Genomic DNA, 20,837 nt, shown 5'->3' with positions numbered 1-20,837 from the left:
ATATGAGCAATAACCATGTAAAGTCTGTTCATAGATATAAGAAAGTGACTAACTGATACGAATTAAGGAAAGACCCGGGCACTTTGCTTAGAATTTAATTATTTGGGGTTTTGTTAGGAAAGATACTAAACAATATTTATTTATTTGTATTTATTGTATGTATTTATATTTAAATCTAAATTGAAATTGCAACTTAATTTTATTACCTACTTATATTACTTTACTAAACTTTTTAGTCAACTGTCTACTGTGATAACTTGTCCATTACAATGACGCTATTAGGAGGAATGTTTGGAACTAGTTTGTTTTTAAACCAACTTTCAAATAAATCAGCGGTGGTGTCTTCATGGTAATCCAGAGAAGAATCTTTAATAATTTTCGCAGACAGAGAGAGTCCATTTGGAATTCAACCATATTTAAAGTCAGCATGCAAAGTAGTTATTCTTTTACCTCTTTTTGATGGCGCGTTTGTTTTACACTTATCAGTTGAGTCAACCCAACCCTTTTCCGGGGTATCATAAGTGTCGTGCCAGGTTTCATCCAAGTAAATAATTGCCCCTTGTTGTTTTCTGTAAATCCGATTTTTTTCTGGATATTCCAGTCGCCATTTCCGAATTCTAAAAGATTCCATTAAAACTTGCCTTTTGTCAATTTTTTAAAATCTAAAACCCACTTCCAAAAGGTAGTTCTGCCACATTTAACAGCGGTTTCATTTTTTCAAGCCTCCTAATTAAAATATCTAATGTAGGCACGCTTTGTTCCTCGTATAACTGGTGAATTTTACGCCGTATTATATCTTGATCACTTTCATCTACACTCGAGAAAATGTCAGCATCGTTTCTTTTTTTCCTCGCTGAAATGGGATTATTCACAATTTTCCATACAGTTGATGTTGGAATTTTCCTCAATGTGACCGCTTCTTCTAAAGATGCCTGCGTGCTGACACCACGTTTAATGAGAGTCAAATAAACATTGTTTATAACTTCCTTAGTCTCAATAGAATAGTGTTTCCTACATTTGGGCGGCAGCAACATCTGAGATACACTAGACTCGCACATATTTTGCATAATTCGCACACGATTCAAAACACGCCGTTTTATACACGAAATGAGAATGATTACTAATAAACTTAAACTAAGTAGTACACCAAACCAAAGAATATAGGTATAAAATTATTTTCTATTACGGACCACAATTTTACCTGAATTTAAATTCCGAAACTTTAGGTAATAATCTTGTTGCATTGTATGTTAATGACCACCCTTGGATAATCCCAATCAAAAGCAATTGGTCACTTTCTTATAGCTACGAACATACCATAACCCATTAATGATATTTTGGCTCATTAACAAGATGCCTCGAAATTTTAAAGTTGTGTTTAATAATATATTGCTGGAAGACACATAAAGTTTGTGATTGCCTAAAAAACATTCTTTGATTTATTTAGTTCTCGTGGAGTGTGTCGGCGTTTTATTTCACCATCACAAAAGAACTTACATAGTGAAACCGTAATAACAATCTTGCTGTCAGTAAGGTGGCGTCATCGAGCTTTGATATTTTGCAGGAGAAATTTATATTTAAAAAGTACAATGTGCAACATTTTTGAATTTCGTATTCAATTTGAAACCTAAGAGCTGCGTTATATTGCTGCAATGTCAATTCAATATGATCCAGACGTCGAAGCGGTCCAAACAACAATTTCTATTATTTGAATAATTCAATAGGTGTCTTATGTTTAAGACTGGATCACTGAATAACCTCGAGTGTGTTGGATATGGTTAATTTAATTTTTTATTGTCGACTGTTTCGTCGACGAACTACGTCGCATAAAACCAAGCTTATCTCTAATAGCCCTTTTGGAAAAGGTCCCACTTTTCAGGAATAAAAAACAGCATGTTTCGCAAAACAAAATCGAAAGCTTCTGTGTTTTTCTGTTTTTAATTACAAGCGGTTTAGACGTAAATCTCGAAAATACACCACACAAGCTGGCAATAACATTTTAAGAAAAAGAAGCCAGCAATTTCTTAATTGCACAAAAATCTTAAGCGGGCACGTTTAAAAACGCGAAGCGCCAGACATACGTTTCCCAAAGTTTCAAGCTCAAGGGCAAAAACTGAGCGCCGCAGTTTTTCACTCGTTTCAATTAAATGTTGCAGTCTCGCTGCATCTTCCGCTTCTTTTATTAAACGTAATTTAATCGGAGGGAGGAGGATTTCGCAATTTTTCTTTTGGGGTAAACATCTCCGCGTCGAATGGGACTTTAAAATGAAATTCGAAAAGTTTCGCCGGTGCGCGGATTGAAAGTAACTATGGCGAAGCAACGTGTGTGTGTATACGTATGTAATCCTGCCATGCATGCAAAAACTTCGTCGCCTCTATACTGTAAACTGTAAACGTAATAACAAATTTATGTGCGAGTCAAGTGTGAGGAAGCGTAAGTTACTGCGGAAATATCGTAATAGAATTTTAGGATTTATGCTTTGATGCGCGCAGTAAAATTTATTGAAAATCGTAAAATTTCGTTCAGGTTTTCGCGCGCTCTCGGATTTGCGCGAATTTTTACCGTTTTACAGAAAAACAATAATATTCTCGTCGCCGCGTTGGCGTATTTGTAAAGAAATTTAAATGGGACACGTCAGATATCTGGTGGATATATGGACTTTACTATTATATTACTGAGATCTCTATATAGTTGTTCCATATAAATTGAACGGCAGATGAAGTGGAACATTCCAGAAGTTGCTTACATTTGACTAGGTGTCTGTACGTTTCTTTGCAAATGTAATGCAAACCGTCATCTGTGAACTATGAGTCAGTTCTGTCGTTTGTTTAAATACAGGCTGTAAATACAAGCAAGCAAAACATTTCCATCACTGGGCGACGTATTTGTTGATGTTGGATGAATCAGAGTGTCAACATCTCAGGAGGCACACATTGGATTTTAACTTCATCATAACTTCTAAAGAAAATGGACAAAACCAGCAGTGTGCAAAAGGGCAACGACGGCAAAGAAATTTCATTACAGCTAATCAAAATTAGACCCCTTTTTGTTTGTTCTAATCCATCTGTAATTCAATTTATTTTAATATCGAAATATTCTTTTAAAAGATCTTAAGTTTGTATATGTTGCAAAATTTTTTTCACCATTATCACCTATTAATAATTTTTTCCGCGTGCAAGTACTGAAAATTTAAATATACAAACCAGGAGATGTTAAATATTATGTGTCTTTGATTTCAGAATGAATTACTTTTCTCACTCTCCTCGTATACAAATGTACGAGATTAGTTAATAAAATTGTGAAAAGTGATGGTAGTAGTATGAACTTACTTAATACTAATTTGTTTTACATACCTCTACCGAATTTTATAAATATTATTCTTTTTTCTAATTCGTGTTGCTCTATAATTGGTCTGCTCCAAGCAGTTTGTTGAGTAACTTTGTTTATATAAATAAGTTATTATATTGGGTATTAAAGGATTGTTGGGTTTTAGGATTGAAACAACATAAAATATTCATTGCCTTCTTCGTGATGTGTCATATACTCATAGTTATTAGCCCAGAAGAAAACTGCTCAAACGTTGACCAAATATAAAATTGATTTTTTAGCCCAGCCCAAAAAAAGCCACTCAATTCCTTAATAACTAAAGAGAGGCTGTTAAGTTCTTGCTTATATATTTTGGATAGTTCTTAAACATTACCAGCGAGACAATGACCTATTAATTAAGTAAACTATTAGTTCATAAGTTTAAAGCTTCCAACCATATTCATTCATTCATAAAAAAACTAAAGTCATTTGAATGTGCTAAACTCTGCTATTTGGAGGATAGTGTATGCGACTGTGCCAAAAATAACGTGTCATCTATCTCTGTTTTTTTTTCATGAGTTTTGCCTTGATTGTTTTCACTTCCACAGTATATTTTAATTTTTTTTTTATTATTTGTTTTATTACTTTGTTATTATGATTTTAAACTATTTGCAATAAAAAAATTTATATCAAACGGTTTTGAAGCGTATCACAATCCAAAATTTACTAGAATTGTTATATTGAATAACCTTTTCTGGCACTCTGAACTAAACTTGATATATTTGAAACTTTCTTAAGCTTAAAATTTTGGAACAAGTTAGATGATTATAAAACACAAAACATAAAACATAAAAATTCTGAACATCTTACTAAAATATATTTTTGTGGAGAATAAGAGAAAAACAAACTAATAACATTAAAGATAAAATAAATATGATTATGCAATTACTAAGGCAAGGCGAAACCAAATGTCTCCGAAAAAGAAACCGAATTTACAACAACGATCCCGGTTGAGGTATTAAGCAGCGGGATCCTGACTATCCAAGACGGAAGAGAGGGATAAAAACTTTGACGCAAATTAGTCCATAAATCGAGAAAAACAGCGGGTTGTGGTCGCTGAGGGAAATTTTGTTCGGGAAAGTTGCAAATCAGTACGATGCGATGTTAACGAAGTTCCATTTTAATTTTTATCAGTTTTGCAATTTACGTTATCCCGAACATCAATTTTGCACACTAATCCGCTTTAAGCTACCGCGAGATGCTGTATAGATTAATAAACCGCTCGATTAATTAAGTCCCGGTTTTTGAATCTATTTGATTTTATCAGGCACGTGCTCAGATCGAACTTTACTTAGCAGGAAAAAAATATTCAGTAAACTGATTAGTTTGTGTTTTCATGATAACCAGCTTATTTGTTCCAAACGCGGATGCAAAATTAAATATAGTAAACTAAGTATAATAGAATTTGTAAAAAAAGTATTTGCATAAAACATGGTGTAAAACTCAAAGCCCAATCATTTATTCTTTTAACTTTGTTTTATAACGGGCAGTGTTTTTATACTTTTATTTGTACATTGTTATTAATCTTCTGACTATTCATTTATTTTGTTTTGACTTGTTAGACATACATCTCAAAATCTATTAGTTTAGTTAGTTTATTTATGTAACCACATAATACAAGATTATGTATATATAGCATGTCAGTTCGGACAAATAAATATACATATACAAACACAAAACTACAGCATAGACAAACAAAAGGACAAATGGCGCAATTAAAATTTATAATTAAAACATTCATCATTGCTATAGAAGCAATTATTAATAAATATTGGCTTGATTGACATCTAAAAAGCTTTTTCACTCAAAGCTTGAATATTTGCTGTAAAATGTCAGATTTAAAAAGTTTTTTTTAATTTTATTTAAACGATAACGAGGTACTCGCAAAAGATGCGAATTTCTTGTAGAAAAGTTAGGAAATATGTGAGTGTATAATACAGTTGGTCTTATTTCCATGGATTTCATGAAGGCTACAATATATAAAGATTGAAGGTGTCCTCATTATTCGAAAATTAGAAAAATAAATAATTGAGATTTAATAGAATGCTAATTGCCTTTTTTTGAGTCTAAACACAGTTTGAGTGGTTAGAATTTCCCCCTCGTGTAACTGCATAATATATTTTACAGTGTAATGTTTCTTAGGACGTCCGTACTAAATGTGTTTTTAAACACTCTAAGTACATCCATGTGAGCACTCCAATTAAGATTATCGTTCGAGGTGACACCAAGGAGAGTGACGCTATCACCGCTCATCAGATGAATTGGTTGATATTAGAAGTTTTTTGTTTTATGGTTATTTAAAAATAAATTGTTCTATGAAAACCAAGACTGATCATTGAGCTCAACCCCGCTAAGTCAGTTCATCTAATCTGTAAGCTTCAATGTTAAAGTACTTCCATGGCGCCAGCGCATCGGCAGAAATGTTTTCTGCTTGCATTTGTACGTCGCAACGCCAAAATTTTTAAAAATCTAGCAACGGCATATAATTTCTCGTCAATCTCTTGGACGCCATATCTTTATTACACTGGATCTTTGACCTCTGGACTGATAAAATTTCTCGTTGTTTAAATATTTGTAGATTATAGGAAAATTAATAAAAAAATAATTTCCAAAAACCTTTAATACTTTCAAATGACAAACAAAATAATAAAATGTTTAAACATTTTTACAATGATGGAATTCGTTTTCTGTTTTAATGATAATACTAGAACCACTAGTTATTACCATGTGAAATATTGAAATTAATTAATAAATATTACACCGATATATCTAAAAAATATAAAACATAACTTTTTATGCTGGTGCATTTTGCTCAAAAATATTTATCTAAAGCAGTTTTCATCTTGCTGATGGCATAAAATACTTATACCAGGCCAAAATCAGACGACTCGTTTCATGAAAAATTATCCCTAACAATGTCATATTTAAATTGAATTTAAATTGAATTAAGTTAATTTTTTTTTACTTCAACTGAGTTAATTCACTTATATTCAGAAATGAAAGAACTGTAACCCAAACGTGTCGATCAACATTTCAATATGGATTTTAATCATTTGCCTCCTTACGTTATTGGCGAATTTACCAACGCCAAAATAAATAATTCAGAAACGATATATCCAATTTCTAAATGTAAACAATAGAAACTCTATAAATAACGGGAATATCTAAAATCTCCGGAGAAGAACGTATAGGAGATTTATGTTTGACCCGCTCACGGAACACTGTAATGTGTTTTGTTTTTGCACAAGAGCGTTGTTATCCAAATTGATAAATATTTTAAAGCGATTTCACTTTATACTATGATTTATTCTAATTTCGAGACTTGATAATTTAGGAGGTCTAGCTTCATGTTTCATTGGACAACGATTATGTAGAACCTATCTTTTTGTCCCCGAAATTGACCGTCAAAATATCCGCTCTTGGAATTTAATTAAAACTAAATTTGATTAAACGATTAATTGGTAGTGCTAAATATGTTTGCAATATCAATACGCATACCTTAAAACACCGTTTTAAATTAAAGCCAATTGCAGATCAATTAGATGATCCGATGTAGTGTGGAGATCCTATTTATAGTTTGAAATCGGTTTGTACGCTAATTAACAACGAATTATTAACCACTTCACACCTCAAATACGTTTACGATATAAATCACGTAAATTTCTACTGATAACGATCAGTCGACAGATCAGTAATTAAAGAAACGTGGAAACTGATGAATTTTTATAAGTCATCAGTCGAGAACTTTGACTTTCCATAGAAATAACCAGGTAGCAAAAATGCAGCGGATAGCAGGTTAAAAAATAGCCAACTAATTAACCAAAAACAAACACCATTGGAGTAGCAAACCTTGCATATAAACCTGAGTCATGACAATGTGAGAATTTTCAAACGGTGTCAGAAAATCTCTTGAAATTGGTAAAACAGAAGCTAAGTATAAGCATGAGCGACATATTTTGGTTATTCAAAATTTTAAGATTAAGATTATTATATTGATTTCAAGACAAATTCAACAAAAACAGGCTGGCACAGCCGTTGGGTGTAGTAAACGACGTCCGGTATTTGTCCGATATACAATGGAGAATAGGAAACAGGGAACTGCTCTTAGGCAGGGATGCTAGTAGAACCTTAAATCCCAACGTTTTGGTATCACAGAAAATAGATCGTTACGAAGCAATTAATCATAATGTGTTCTCGGTTATACGTGAAAAGCCAATTTGGCTGACATAAACTTATTGGGTTAATTTATATGGGAACGATTTACAGTGCAACATGCTCGGCAATATAAATGCAATGAGAATAAATGCTTTCCCCGCAATATTTGACATTCTACAAAAACCGTTTTGATGTTATAAGTGTCGTATTCTTCGCGTGTTAGTTGTTCACGTCATTACTTAATGCGAAAACCTATATTACCTATATGCTATGCTGGCATAATTTTTATTTATAAATTACCTTAGTTTATCTTTTGTATTATTCAGTATTCGCAAATAACTGAGAATAAAATTTGAGTTTTGAATAAAAACTGAAAAACAAATCATTTGGTCTTTAGTACTCCGTGATGATGAAAAAAGATTAGCACGATAACTAAACAAATCTAAAGGATTATTTCGTTTATAATTAATAAAAATCAAATTAATTACAAATTATTAACACTATTTGTCTATGAGAGTATCTGGATATTTATTTTGCAATGCTTTAACCTGATCTAACCGATCGAGTGTTTGGTTGCGGAATTCTCCTTGGCCGTCTTATTTGTTCACTAAGTGTCACCCTGAATATTTTGGGCATTCGGAATTTCTTAATTTTGCTAATCCTTAGAGCTTGTAACATCTCAAAATATAAATATAAAAATTAAGGTTAAATATCTGATCATAACTTTAAAATTGATGACGCGAGGGTAATTGAGAATTATAGGCCGATATCAATTATTTGCAATTTTTCTAAACTCTTCGGAATTATAATTTGCGATTGTATATAATCTAGCTGGTTTTGTTTCAAATAAGTTGTGCACAAGCAATCTGGCAACGTTGGCTCAACATTTATGTGAATCTAATTGATGATTTAGGATAGGCAGATGTAGTATGCATTGATTATCAAAAAGCATTTGCTCAAATAGATCATTATATTTTATTATCAAAACTTCACAATGTTGGCATATCGTTGTCTTTACAAAACTCGTTGAAATCCTACCTATTGGATCGTAGGCATCTTGTTCATTACGAGAGGTTTAGCTCCCTAGTATTTAATTCCACGTCGGGGGTTCCACAAGGGCCAAATTTAGGACTTCTTCTTTTTATTATCTTTATTGATGATCAATTCATAAAATTAGTATATGCTGACGATGAAAAAATCTATTCAAACGAAGATTACTTATTGCTTCAGGATAACATTAATGTCATATCGTATCATTAGGTTTAAATGTTTCTAAGGGTAACGTACTTACTTATTCTCGTACTTACTTATTCTAGAAAGCAGAACATAAATTCATTAAATTTATTTAAGTACGTAACAAATGGAACCGTACTGAATCCATTAAGTGAAGTTAAACATTTGAGCAATTAAGATTATCGGCGTCAAGAGCGTTGGGTTTTGTAATAAGAACTTGTCGGCACTACAATGATACGTCAACCATTATTACGTGAGATCTAGATAAGCATATGGGTCATTGGTGTGGCGTCCAATATATCAATGTCATATAGCTTGGAGTTGATCCAGAGACGATTCCTTAAATATTCAGTTTTTAAGGAAGTTAATGTATGTCCCCATAGAGGATTTGACCATCAGTTAATATTAGGTTGGTTCGGGGAATCATCTCTGGAGGTTAGGAGGGACATTAATTCTTTAAATTTTCTGTATGGGCTTTTGCATGGTACGGTGAAAGTTAAATTGGACGTCCCCAGAATTGAAGCCAGATTTAGGCCTACATTTTATCTCCCTTCACCTAGGACAAATGTTTCAGACATATGTGATATGAATGCGGGTACACTTTGTGAGCTTGTTGACTGTCTTTGACTGTCTTATAACTGCTTAGAGTAGGTGTGTGAGTAATTAGCTTCATTGTATTTTGTACTGTATTTTCATTATTTTCTATTACTTATATATTTTCCGTAATTGGGTGTACACCTGTTGAAATAATTTGCTTATTAATATTATAAAAGGGTGTCTTCTGCAAACAACCATTCGTGACGTAATAAGACGACTTATTAAAGATGACAGATTTGTTCTACGTTGCAGGAAGAAGAAAACCCTCGAAATTCAGTACGACACTGTCGTTTCCTATCCCGTTCAAGAAAAACAAAAACGAATCTAATGCACCTATTTGTATTCCATTTGTACTGGCCATATCAACGTATAGCGTACATTAAATATGTATGTTACGTTCCGAATTTTGTTAGACGGACGCATTCGTTTCCTTAAACTAAAGAAATTTCTCATATCGTGACAGACTGGCGAAATTGGAAAATTTATGCGGATGTGTGTACGTTTCGGTTAAGGTAAATAATTTATTTTAATTAACGCGGCGTCGTTCCAAAGCACTTTGCGAGAATATTCGTGAGTCGACTCAAGAATTTAATTATAAAAATTGATAAGATGTTGCTCGAATAGCGCTTCTCGTTGGGAAAAACTTCACTCGAACAAAGGGCGAATAAAACTGACCGTGGGGAGCCGTAAATTATAACTTGCCAGATCCACAGTTATCTCTATGTAGTTGAAAATCGATATCTCTAATGATACAACACACGGCTTACGGTTCATATAGCGCCAAAGGTGCGACCCATAACTCGTAGCGGTCGGCTTTATTACAGAGTCCACAAAATATATATCGCCACGTACTTGGGATGAGCTGGGGTTTCTTATAGCTGAGAAATTAGACGTTTTGGAAATAACTTTTTCCAAGGCCCTAAAGGGAATTGTTTTTATTATATGTTTAATTGGTATTTTCGATATGCGGGTTAATAACTTAAAGTAATGGACAGTGTCATAGAACAATTTTGTTTGCCAAAGAGAAAAATAAAAAGACCTCATTGTAAACGACATAAAACTCTGTTGTTGCATTGTCGTTATCATATTTTTCATGGTTATAGAAGTGGTATCTAAAGCTATTTCCAAATATATCATAAATGTTGAGTTTTTGGTGAAAGTTTCTGTTTCGGGACTTGTATAGGGTGGGCCGTTTATTTTGAGCCACTCTCAAGGTAAATACAAAAAAAATTATTTGGGGTATTACTAAACTTCAATTTATTTTAATGTTATAGAGGGTGTTTCAATTCTCGCGTAAAATATCTGTCAATTTTTTCATTGGGAAGCATTTATTGTTTCACTTGAGTAAGTATTGTTGTAGACAAAAGACGCGGATTTCGTAAGAAATTGCGATACATTAATGCAGGGTACGCGAAAAATAAGATTCAAAATGAAATTAAAAAATCTGCCAAAAACCTTTTTTATGGAAACCACCTAGTTTTATAATCTTATGATATTTATCAGAAATAACATGTTATTGCCATATACGTTCAGTTTAGTGCAGGGTGGTTATGACGGCGTTTAAACAAAACAAGTGCTGGAAAGCTGCCTGCTTGGACGCGTGTTTCGTTGTTGATTAGTGTCATAATTCAAATATTTTTTGAATCATTATTGATTTATTTATTTATCGTTTATAAGCTTAATTTATTCGTTTGCTTGCGTGTTATGTTTATCACAAAAGGAAAAAGCAACTTAATATTTTGTTGTATTTTGCGAAATGCGTCTTTAGATCTTGATATCAAGAAAACAACGCTTCGAACGTGCCTTCACATAAACAACTGGAAGCAAATTTTGTCAGTGCAGAAATTAGAGCAACGGGATTACAACATCGGGGTAGATTTTTGAAACAATCTTATGGAGAGACCTTTCAGAAAATATATTTGCTAATGATGAATATAACTTCAATCTAAAATTTGCAGGAGCAACAAGAATAATAAAAACATATGGAAGTTGCAAGATCAGGTAGAACTTCTGTCAAAGTATGGTGCGCCATTTGGAGTTTCAGATTAATAGGTCCAGTATATCTTAACAGAATTTAAATTTCCAACACTACTAAGAGCTTTTAAATATTATCCATCCTTTTGTTGAAACTGACTTAGGTATAGGACGTTATACACAAAATATATCTAGAATTTTGTTTTGAACTAAAAAATGAATATATTAGGTGTTCTATTTAAAATAAGAAAGTTGGTATTCGTCCACGAAAAATGAAACACCTTGTATATACAAAATTAAAATAAATCAAAGGTTTGATGAACTTTTGTATTTAACCACCCTATACATACGCATGTAATGAGATAAATTTAGAATTTTTCAATGAGTTTCATTGAAGTAATCGAGTCGAAGATGATGAGAGGGCATTTGCTATTAGCAAAAAATTGATGATCGAATTTGCTGTTGTGTTGAAAAATTATGTAACCAAACTCTCCACTAGTGTTTAAGGATGTGCTATCTACATTAGCAGCAGAATTTCTTTTTTCATTCGCTTCTCGTATATAATCTAGCGCGCTCCGGATTATTTTAATATTAATTAAAATTCTAAACATAATTTATTTGAGATATACCGTTAACCAAACACAGCGAACTGAATTTCAAGAATGTCTGTTGAAATATATTCGCGGTACGTCATAAACTAAAGATGAATGCAATTACCCAAAATGAACGACGTCAAACAATAGATCCGTTCTCGTTGCTTCCGAGTTATGTGTAAATATTATACAGCAACCCAACAATTCGTTGGATTTAATGAAACCTTATAGTACTTTGTGTTCGACATAGTCCCTACTACATGCTATGTATGTTTGTTAAATTCCAAAAGTAATTACTTTTCTCCATAGAGGAATATTAATTTGGTGTTTGAGAACCTATTCATTTCACTACTCCAAATTAATTTGCTGAAAATTTGTGGAGTTCTTTTTAGTAATGCTCGCGGTAATGGTTAACGAAGCTGACGACTTAAGGACTTAAGGTGGCACTTTTGAGTAAAGAGTAGAAAAAATAGATTTACGAAATACTATTATGTTTGATAAACACATAACTATCGACATGCTTTCGTTAAAAATACAGTTCTTGTAAAGATTTTCAATAACCTCTAGAAATACGATTCACAACTGCTAACAGTCGATATCCATAGATACGGCAAGTAAAAGATATAATAATAATAATTATAATAAATTGCCTTTTTTGTTGTATATTGTTATATAAAAATATACAGTAGTATATTAGTATATTATATAGTATATATATATATATATATATATATATATATATATATATATATATATATATATATATATATATATATATATATATATATATATATATATATATATATATATATATATATATATATATATATATATATATATATATATATATATATATATATATATATATATATATATATATATATATATATATATATATATATATATATATATATATAAATAAATTACACATACAAATAATACTATTAATAGAGGATAGGGTTTGCAGAAACGTTAAATTATATTTACTATTTGGTGACTTTGTTCTTGGTGATGATTTATATTAATGGCAAAACTGCCTTCCCCATGAAATAATTTTTGTATACGCAAAATAAATATTTTTAGCGAAAATTGATGTGTTATTTGAGTACTAAAAAGGCTTACCCTGACTTTAGGCAAACGCCATTGACGATTTTGGAAAATGAGCTTTTTGACAATAATAAAACATGCATACGCATGCAAATTGTTGTCAGTTTTGAACTGATATTCCCTATATCGCATCAATTCGATTACCAGTTCGCGTCAGTTGTTTTTGAACCCAACTAACATAGATTCAACTCCCCCTATTTTAACCCAATTACGTTAACCTGTTCGGCAATGCAATACAAATTGGAAATTCTACGTCGCTCGGCGCACACGTACGTCGAGCATGTGTCCAACGAAATTTCGCAAGTTTCGCGAAGCGTTATCGTTACGTCTCTGAGTTTAACAAAACACTCGTGCGACGCGGTTAACGCTACTGTGGCGCGCCCATAGAGGAAGTAATCAACCCGGAATAAGTTATTGGTTAATTTATGTAAAGCTACTTAAAATTGTCGAGAAAAGCCCTTCAAAATTTGCGGCGTCATATATTTACATAAAAGCCGTTCTTAAGCGAAGTCTTGCTGGAGGTAAATTTAATTGTTTGAAAATTTCCTAATGGGCGCGTTTATCTCTACGGCATAAATTATATGATCTTAAGATAATGAGTGAACATTGTGCCGCGGTTAATTCCTAATTAAATTAGATCCAACGGAAAGGAAGACCGTGAAAAATACGCGGAATAAAGGGCCTTTGCGGCAACGCGAAGCCCTATAAGGCCAAAATTGTTGCTGTTTGGCATACGCTACAGGTTTAGGTTAAAAATCTGATTTAATTTCCGAAACATTTTTACATTAGTCTGTCTTCAACAAGGCGGGAACTACATTTTTTTTATTTTAATATTATATTTTCAATTGCTATAATATTTTTGGTCTCCATTATCATTTCTTATTTATTTATTTATTATTATATGAGTTAAAAATAACATTAAAAACTGTGAAACTTTCTAGAAATTTTATCTAATGAGAGTTTTTTTCCAGCAAAAATCGTTGATCGCTGGTCTAGAATTTTTTTATAAATTTTCCTCATTTGCAAGTCAAAAATTCGGATAATTTACGGCTATAATTTGAGCAGCACGGAGTTTGAAGCTATATTGAATGCCCAAAAAAGCCGAAACATTTAATCTTAGCGGAAAAAGGTTCAACAAACGAACAGATAATATCCTGGAATAATTTTTATTACTTTACATATATAGTTTGGTCTTCAAATGGTTCCAAGTCACTGTAAAACTGCGTATTTCAATATAGATAGAATGGACATTAAAAGCAACTTAGTATTGATAGCCATAGGCAACGCCTTCGATGATAGTAACTCATTCTCCTCTGCGATATTAAATTTCAAATCCGACGCCTCATTTGTTTGTTACGATCATCAATTTATTTTTATTTTTTTTGATATTTCTTTTTCTTTTATAAGGGACTGATTGTTTAATAATCCTTCCAAGAAAAGGAAGAAAAATACTACCGTGTTAAAGAAATGTCTAGCGTAAAATATAATAAACTTTTTAATGATTTTTTTTCCTAAAGTCAATAGATTTCAGCGTACATTTTGAAGATTTTTATAAATTATCTTGAGCAACTTTTTCCAAGTTTAACAGTAATCGTAACTTTAACCGTTGCTGATGCATATCTTTATTACTCTCCCGGCTTATAGCTAGGGTATTTTTATATTTTTTTAGATTGTGATTTCATCGGATATCAGAACAATAAAACATCAACTCTATATGCAAACAAATCGCTCACATTTTTTAATAAACGTAAAATATTTTCCAAAAAAAAAAGAACTCATGCGTGGTTTTTAAGTGCATTTTGCCGATATTGATGTTTATTAAAAATGGCCGCTTTTAGTACGTGCCTATACGAAGCACCGTTTAATTCCGTCGACAGTTAAACATATCGGACGCATATTTTTCTAAACCAATATATACCACTTTTCTGTTGTGCGGATTTAACTCCAAGTCAGCATAAAAAAATTCAATCAATTTTTCATTATTTTGCTAAAAAATCATAAACTAAAATTGGTCTCTTTATTTATTATAATTATGTATTATTAAATGATCACAGAAGAGTTCGACATCTAATCTAATTTCCGCTTCTCAAGATTTATATTTTAATTTCGGAATATAATTTATTAAAGAATATTTTAGATTTGGAGCAAATGGAAATTAGGGCTTCGGCTTAGGCATTAGATATATCCAAAGAAAAACAGAATAGTCATTTATGAAATGTCTAAAAACTGGCAGTTAACGTAACTCATTTGCCAAAGAATGAATTTTACAACTGGTTCCAGTCAATTTATTAGCCTCTCTCTAACAAGTCACTTGTTTGAGATCGTAAAAATCACAAAATCACGTGCATACATCTCAAACCTGCCGACATATATATGCATCTTAGTGACATGAAGTGCAACGTTATTAATTATTGATAGGAACTTTAGTCGTACATTTTTGGTGTAAATCTTCTAATGGCATATTGTCAGTTAGCAGAGATGTCATATTTAAACAATTTGCAATAGTAGTAACATGCAATGGGTTTCGTAGATACAAAAGCAACAAATTGGCAAAAGTGTCTAAGTAGCGAGCTAACGTTCTAGAGAATAATCGGTTTGGAACAATGGCCAACTTTAGTTAAAATTAATTGGTCCCTTGGACACTTCGAAACTCTACGTCGTGTTAAATAGACGTTCCGTTTAATCTAACTTCGAACTATGACGATCTTTCCGTATTCGTAGAAATATTGACTCGAATTCAACTAGGGTCATCGAAGCGAAAGGGGACTGTTATTCTAGAAAATGAAAATTGATGGCGATAAGAGAAATCAAACTTTAGACCTATGGTAGTTTTTTATTTCACCGAAAGCAATACCTACAGTCATTTCAGAAAATTTAACCGCTTAATTGCATTGCGCAACAATTTTTTTTTTCATTATTTTGGGCGTCACTAATACAAAAAGAAGATTTGAAAATGGTTTCCTGGGATTTTGAAATTTTCATGAAGTATAATTTTTGGGAAAACATTTTGTTTGGTTGGGGGATCGTTTTACCATGTTTTTTCTTAGAAGAAATTGAAAATGGATGTAATAGAATATACCGAACAACTAAATTTGTGAGGAAGTTGTTGAAACTCACATATAATTGAAAAATATTACTTCCGAAATTTTTGTTATAGTAAAAACTATGGGGTCCTTACCGATAAGAAATGTAATTTGGGGAAAATTGAATGCATTAAACGTGATTTAAAAATGAAACGAAACTCAAGTTTGTTCCTACTTTATTTTGTAAATCATTCAAGTATAACATAATATATATTATGTATTTTTTCGAAACAATTTTTTCCTTATCTAAAGAACGCAGAAGTATCATTTTTTAAACGGAACACCCCAAATTTCACAAAAAAATATAACACAACGTTTTTAATAAGAAGTTATAGTTGATATAATTAATTTCGAAACCATGTTATTTGGTTCGAGGAAAGCATAGTAAAATTAAAAGAAAAATCGAATACACAATAAAAAACTACTTCGAGGAAGAGAGCATTTTATAAAGGTGATTCCAGTGCAAATGAATTCAAATTGAATGTGTTAATAATTGAGATGAAAGCGTGTGAAGATGAAGTTGCAATGACGAGAAAAATTCAACCACTTTATATACATACAAATTTCGTGTCCTAGAGAGGTAATATATTCTAAAATTAAAGAAAACAAAAGTATATGGCACGGTCGGAATAATATACGGAAAAAAAGAAACCCCGAAAACCATATATGGGAAGACAGATGTCTAAATAACGCTGGAGTAAAAAAAAAGAAATACGGATACGGTGTAAAATTGACGGGCACGCGAAAATTACTTCTGTGCAATGTTGTGTGGGTTGGAAGAGAGATAGAGTAAGGTGTGCGGATAAAAATATCCGCACAAGATTAAGGAACGCACTGGTTGTGGAAACTGATGAAAACAATGGATTTTAAATTTTATTTAAATTATGGTTTTAATAAAAATTAAAAGATCGATTGTTATTTTTCAGCGTTGATTACTTTTGCTTCCACATAATACATTTATAGACCTTTGATTGTACCGTTCTTTGATATTTAAAATTGATTAATATATATAACATTAAGTCAAAGATTCCCAATGGAGTCGGTTAAATTAGAAAACATACGTGAATAATTGTTAGAAAGTTTTTCCTCCCTGCTTGATTGGGGTGTATATTCTTTCCCCTTGGGAAGTCAAAATACAACGAAATGAATAAAATGAAAAAATTATTAAACACGATACTGGATAGAGTAAAAATATATTTTTTTAATTAATGGATGAAATTGATGAAACTCTAACCCCAACTTTCATATTTTAAATGGCATGTTGTTAAGTGGAGTTTACATCGGCGTTTTTGATACAACTTATGGCTCACGAATTTGCCAGAAATTACTCTTTTTGAAGTGGTTAATTTTTGCCCATATGAACAACAATCATTTTGTTCTCAACTTGAAGAGTTAACAGTTACAGTTAATAAGGACTGATACACATTGACAACAATAAGGAATTGTCATTTTTGTCATATTTTGCATTTGGTGTAAAATGGGCTTTAAATATAAATATGTATAACTTTTTCCAATTTTCCAGATCCCTTTTAACCGAGGATATTTTGGGTCCCTGACACATTTTAAAAATAATTGATATTTTTGACCAATCTACCGATGTTTTTCTAGAAGGATATACAGGTTTACAATTGTTGTTTTTGCTTTCCAGCCTTACGACATGGGGTACAACTGAAATGTCATGCATGCGCATCGAACAGAACAATGTTGCTAATTATTAAGCATTTATGCGGTATGCGAAGTAATTAAAAATGTCGAGAGCTGAAACAAAACTATACTTACCGGCTTTCGGTATTCAAAAGCTTTCATTTTACTGCGATGAACATTTTTTAGTAATACTGACAAACAAAAGGCAAGGAAAATATGCAGTTCTGCAAGTGAAATTTTCTATAGATAAAATAAATCTCTTCTACTGACACGCTTAAAAAGAAAAACGTTGCACTCCTTTTTAACTCGAAAGGAAATTTCTTAGAATTTTATAATTGCGTTGCTCTCGTTTTTTATGAGTCCTTTTTTTATTTAATCGATGATGGGGCTGTCAGTTCGGCCATAAAAACAAAATTCTGAAGTTAGCATTTTGCTGCTAAATTACTTTTCTCTTATCCAAAATAAATGAAAATTTGCTTAATCAATTAGCTTAATTAAACGTTCGTTAATGAAACAACGAAAGCACAATATTAATGCACTTTAGGAAAAATGACTTACATTCGTCCTGATCTTTGGCGGTGACAGTAAGCACAGTATGCTGGATATCTTCATTTTCGTCGACCTCCGCCTCGTAGAGGGCCTTATCGAAATAAGGCGGGTTGTCATTCTTGTCGGCGATGCCAATACGTATGAACTTGGTCACTAAAAAAAAAATAGTTTCAGTCAATGCCTTGTGCACTACATGAATTGATCGGGTAATTTTATTTCAAAGATAAACCTTTAAGTTGTTGAGTTAACAAATAGAGATTTATATTTGAATTATTGATTAAGGATCTCTTCAAACACAGGACAAAAATACAAGTGTTACAAGCAGAGATTACCGTCCTAAGACTCTGCAAAGAAAATAAAATCCGAGTTAGTTTTGGATTACTCTAAGGCATTAAACGAGATAGGATGTTACAATAAAGTGACGCTATCATGGGTACCAGAGGCCACCAAGTTCATGAAAAAGTCGGCAAAGTGGCCGGGGAAAACTCGTCAAGAGGCATGATTATACCAGAACAGTTTTTCGTGTGGCTAAAGCCATTGCAAAATCAGTCATCAACCAAAAAATTGAAAAAGAATGCTGGAAATGGTGAAAAGACACGCCAGAGCAAATTCAACTCAAGGAATTCCTCAAAAGTCAATCGGAGAAATTTGCAACAGGCTCAGCAACAGGAAGGCAGTAAGAATTATGGTATGTCTAATGGCCGACCACAGCATGAAAAAAACAAAAAACACAGCAGAAGAAAACACAATGCAGATTCTGCCAAGAGGATGATGTGAAGGTCTATGGACAGTGCGTTTTTATCTGCTGGGCTTAACCAAACCAGAAGCAACGAGCTACTCCAAGATGCCGCTATCAAGGTTGTGTAGCTCTTAAATATGGAGGTAGTCACCACGGACCATTTCCTAAATGCTAACTTTCCCAATCTGAATCTGAAGTATGTCGTCAACCTTTTTGCACAACTTTTATTTTATTTAAACAAGATAATCTAAATTGGAATATCGGAAAGTATAGGGGATTCTAGAATTGTTAAATTTGGGCTTATTTCAGTTCTTCTAAGTAAATCTCAAGCATCTATCTAAACAATCTAAAATAGTAAAATTATTATAATTATATATTGTTGTTATACAATTAAAGTTAGATCGTACACTAAAAATATTAGAAATTTCTGGTTTTTTTAGAAATTTCAAAGATTGAAGAAATACTTCGTGTGATTGCTACCTTTAAATTAACCATAATTTTTAGATTCTAGATAATTCAAACAAGGAAACATATTTGTTCATAGTTTTTGTTTTGTAATTTTAATTTCGAGATTACACTATTAAGTGTTATATTTCCAGTAGTAATGTAATGATTTTTTTTCAGGCAACAATCGGTTGCTTACCATAAATTAAGCAACGGATAATTTCCTTGGGCGGCCTTGTCCGTATTTCTCTCCCTCCAAAACTTCTAATTATCGGATAAAACGTAAGCGAACGTATGTTAGGAAACTACTAATCGGAAATGATTTCCGTTAAGTTGCGCCATATTTCAGGAATGCTAAATTAAATTTTCCAAATCACTAGGAATGCGAATAGATGCCTACGCTAGGGCCATCAATTCAAGAATTCGGCAAAGCCGTCCCTTATTCGACCCCCCGAACCTCACCGCGAGTCGACGTTTACGTTCAAATGACTTCCGAACACAAAATTAATGATATTACGGTCGCGCGGCCGAAATCTGCGATCGTTCATTTTGATGGATATTTTTCAGCATTTTTTTTTTCACCACCGAGAATAAAGGAATTAATATCCGAAACCTCATCCACGAACTCCCAAAGATTTTTAGTTCTGAAACGACCTTTCCGCAATAAGAAATTCGATGTAAACAGTATATTTCCGGCACTTTAGTCACAAGTTTGGGGGCGATAGGATGTTTTCGGTAAATTTAAGGCACCGATGGTATTTTCACGTTGGTCTGAAAGGACAGTTACATGCCATTCAGTGAAAGTATTCGTTGTGTTTGGCAAAATTGTACCCTAAATAGTATACTATGTAACAGGTGTGGTGAGTCACGAGTTTATTTGGCACCAGCGGAGCGCAGCGGATCGAATGTTTAATAAACGAGTGACTTAAAAAGTTTACCAAACGTGTTGCATATACTTTTTCTACGACCGTCAATTCTTGGGTACATTCTTGCAAAACAACAGGAATGTGTTCACTGACATGACCGTCCGAATTGGCTAACGTAAAAATTCAAGCTATCCGTAGGACAAGAAACTCACGTGGTAAAGTGATGCGTCCTGCACGCTTTATCGATGTATAATTAAGTATTTTACCAAAGGAAGTAGAAAAACTAATAAATAACAATAAAATGAGGAAACTACTAGAGATTCTGGAAACTTTCGTTGTCTTTGTTTTTTGTTTACACAACGTTTTGGGGAGATAAACAGTACAGTCTGCACAATGGAAGTTCGACAATCTCCAAGTATTTCTATTGATTCATTGTCTACCACCTTCGAGCAAATAAAATAAGGGTTCAGTACGGAACACGCAAAA

General features: G+C 32.5%; 1 protein-coding gene across 1 annotated transcript in view; it reads right to left on the bottom strand.

Annotated features, from left to right (window-relative positions):
* LOC132697350 (neural-cadherin-like) overlaps positions 1–20,837 on the bottom strand; it is a 167,112-nt gene that overhangs the window by 126,234 nt on the left and 20,041 nt on the right. Inside the window, exon 2 of the mRNA XM_060662780.1 lies at positions 18,312–18,455. Within this exon, the coding sequence (XP_060518763.1) occupies positions 18,312–18,455 (144 nt within the window). The remainder of the gene's footprint in view (positions 1–18,311; positions 18,456–20,837) is intronic.

Source organism: Cylas formicarius, unplaced genomic scaffold, assembly GCF_029955315.1.
Source record: "Cylas formicarius isolate icCylForm1 unplaced genomic scaffold, icCylForm1.1 PGA_scaffold_1__22_contigs__length_36826433, whole genome shotgun sequence".
NCBI classification, from domain to species: domain Eukaryota; kingdom Metazoa; phylum Arthropoda; class Insecta; order Coleoptera; family Brentidae; genus Cylas; species Cylas formicarius.
The sequence above is the reverse complement of the archived record's forward strand: the minus strand, read 5'-3'. Positions and strand labels throughout refer to the sequence as shown.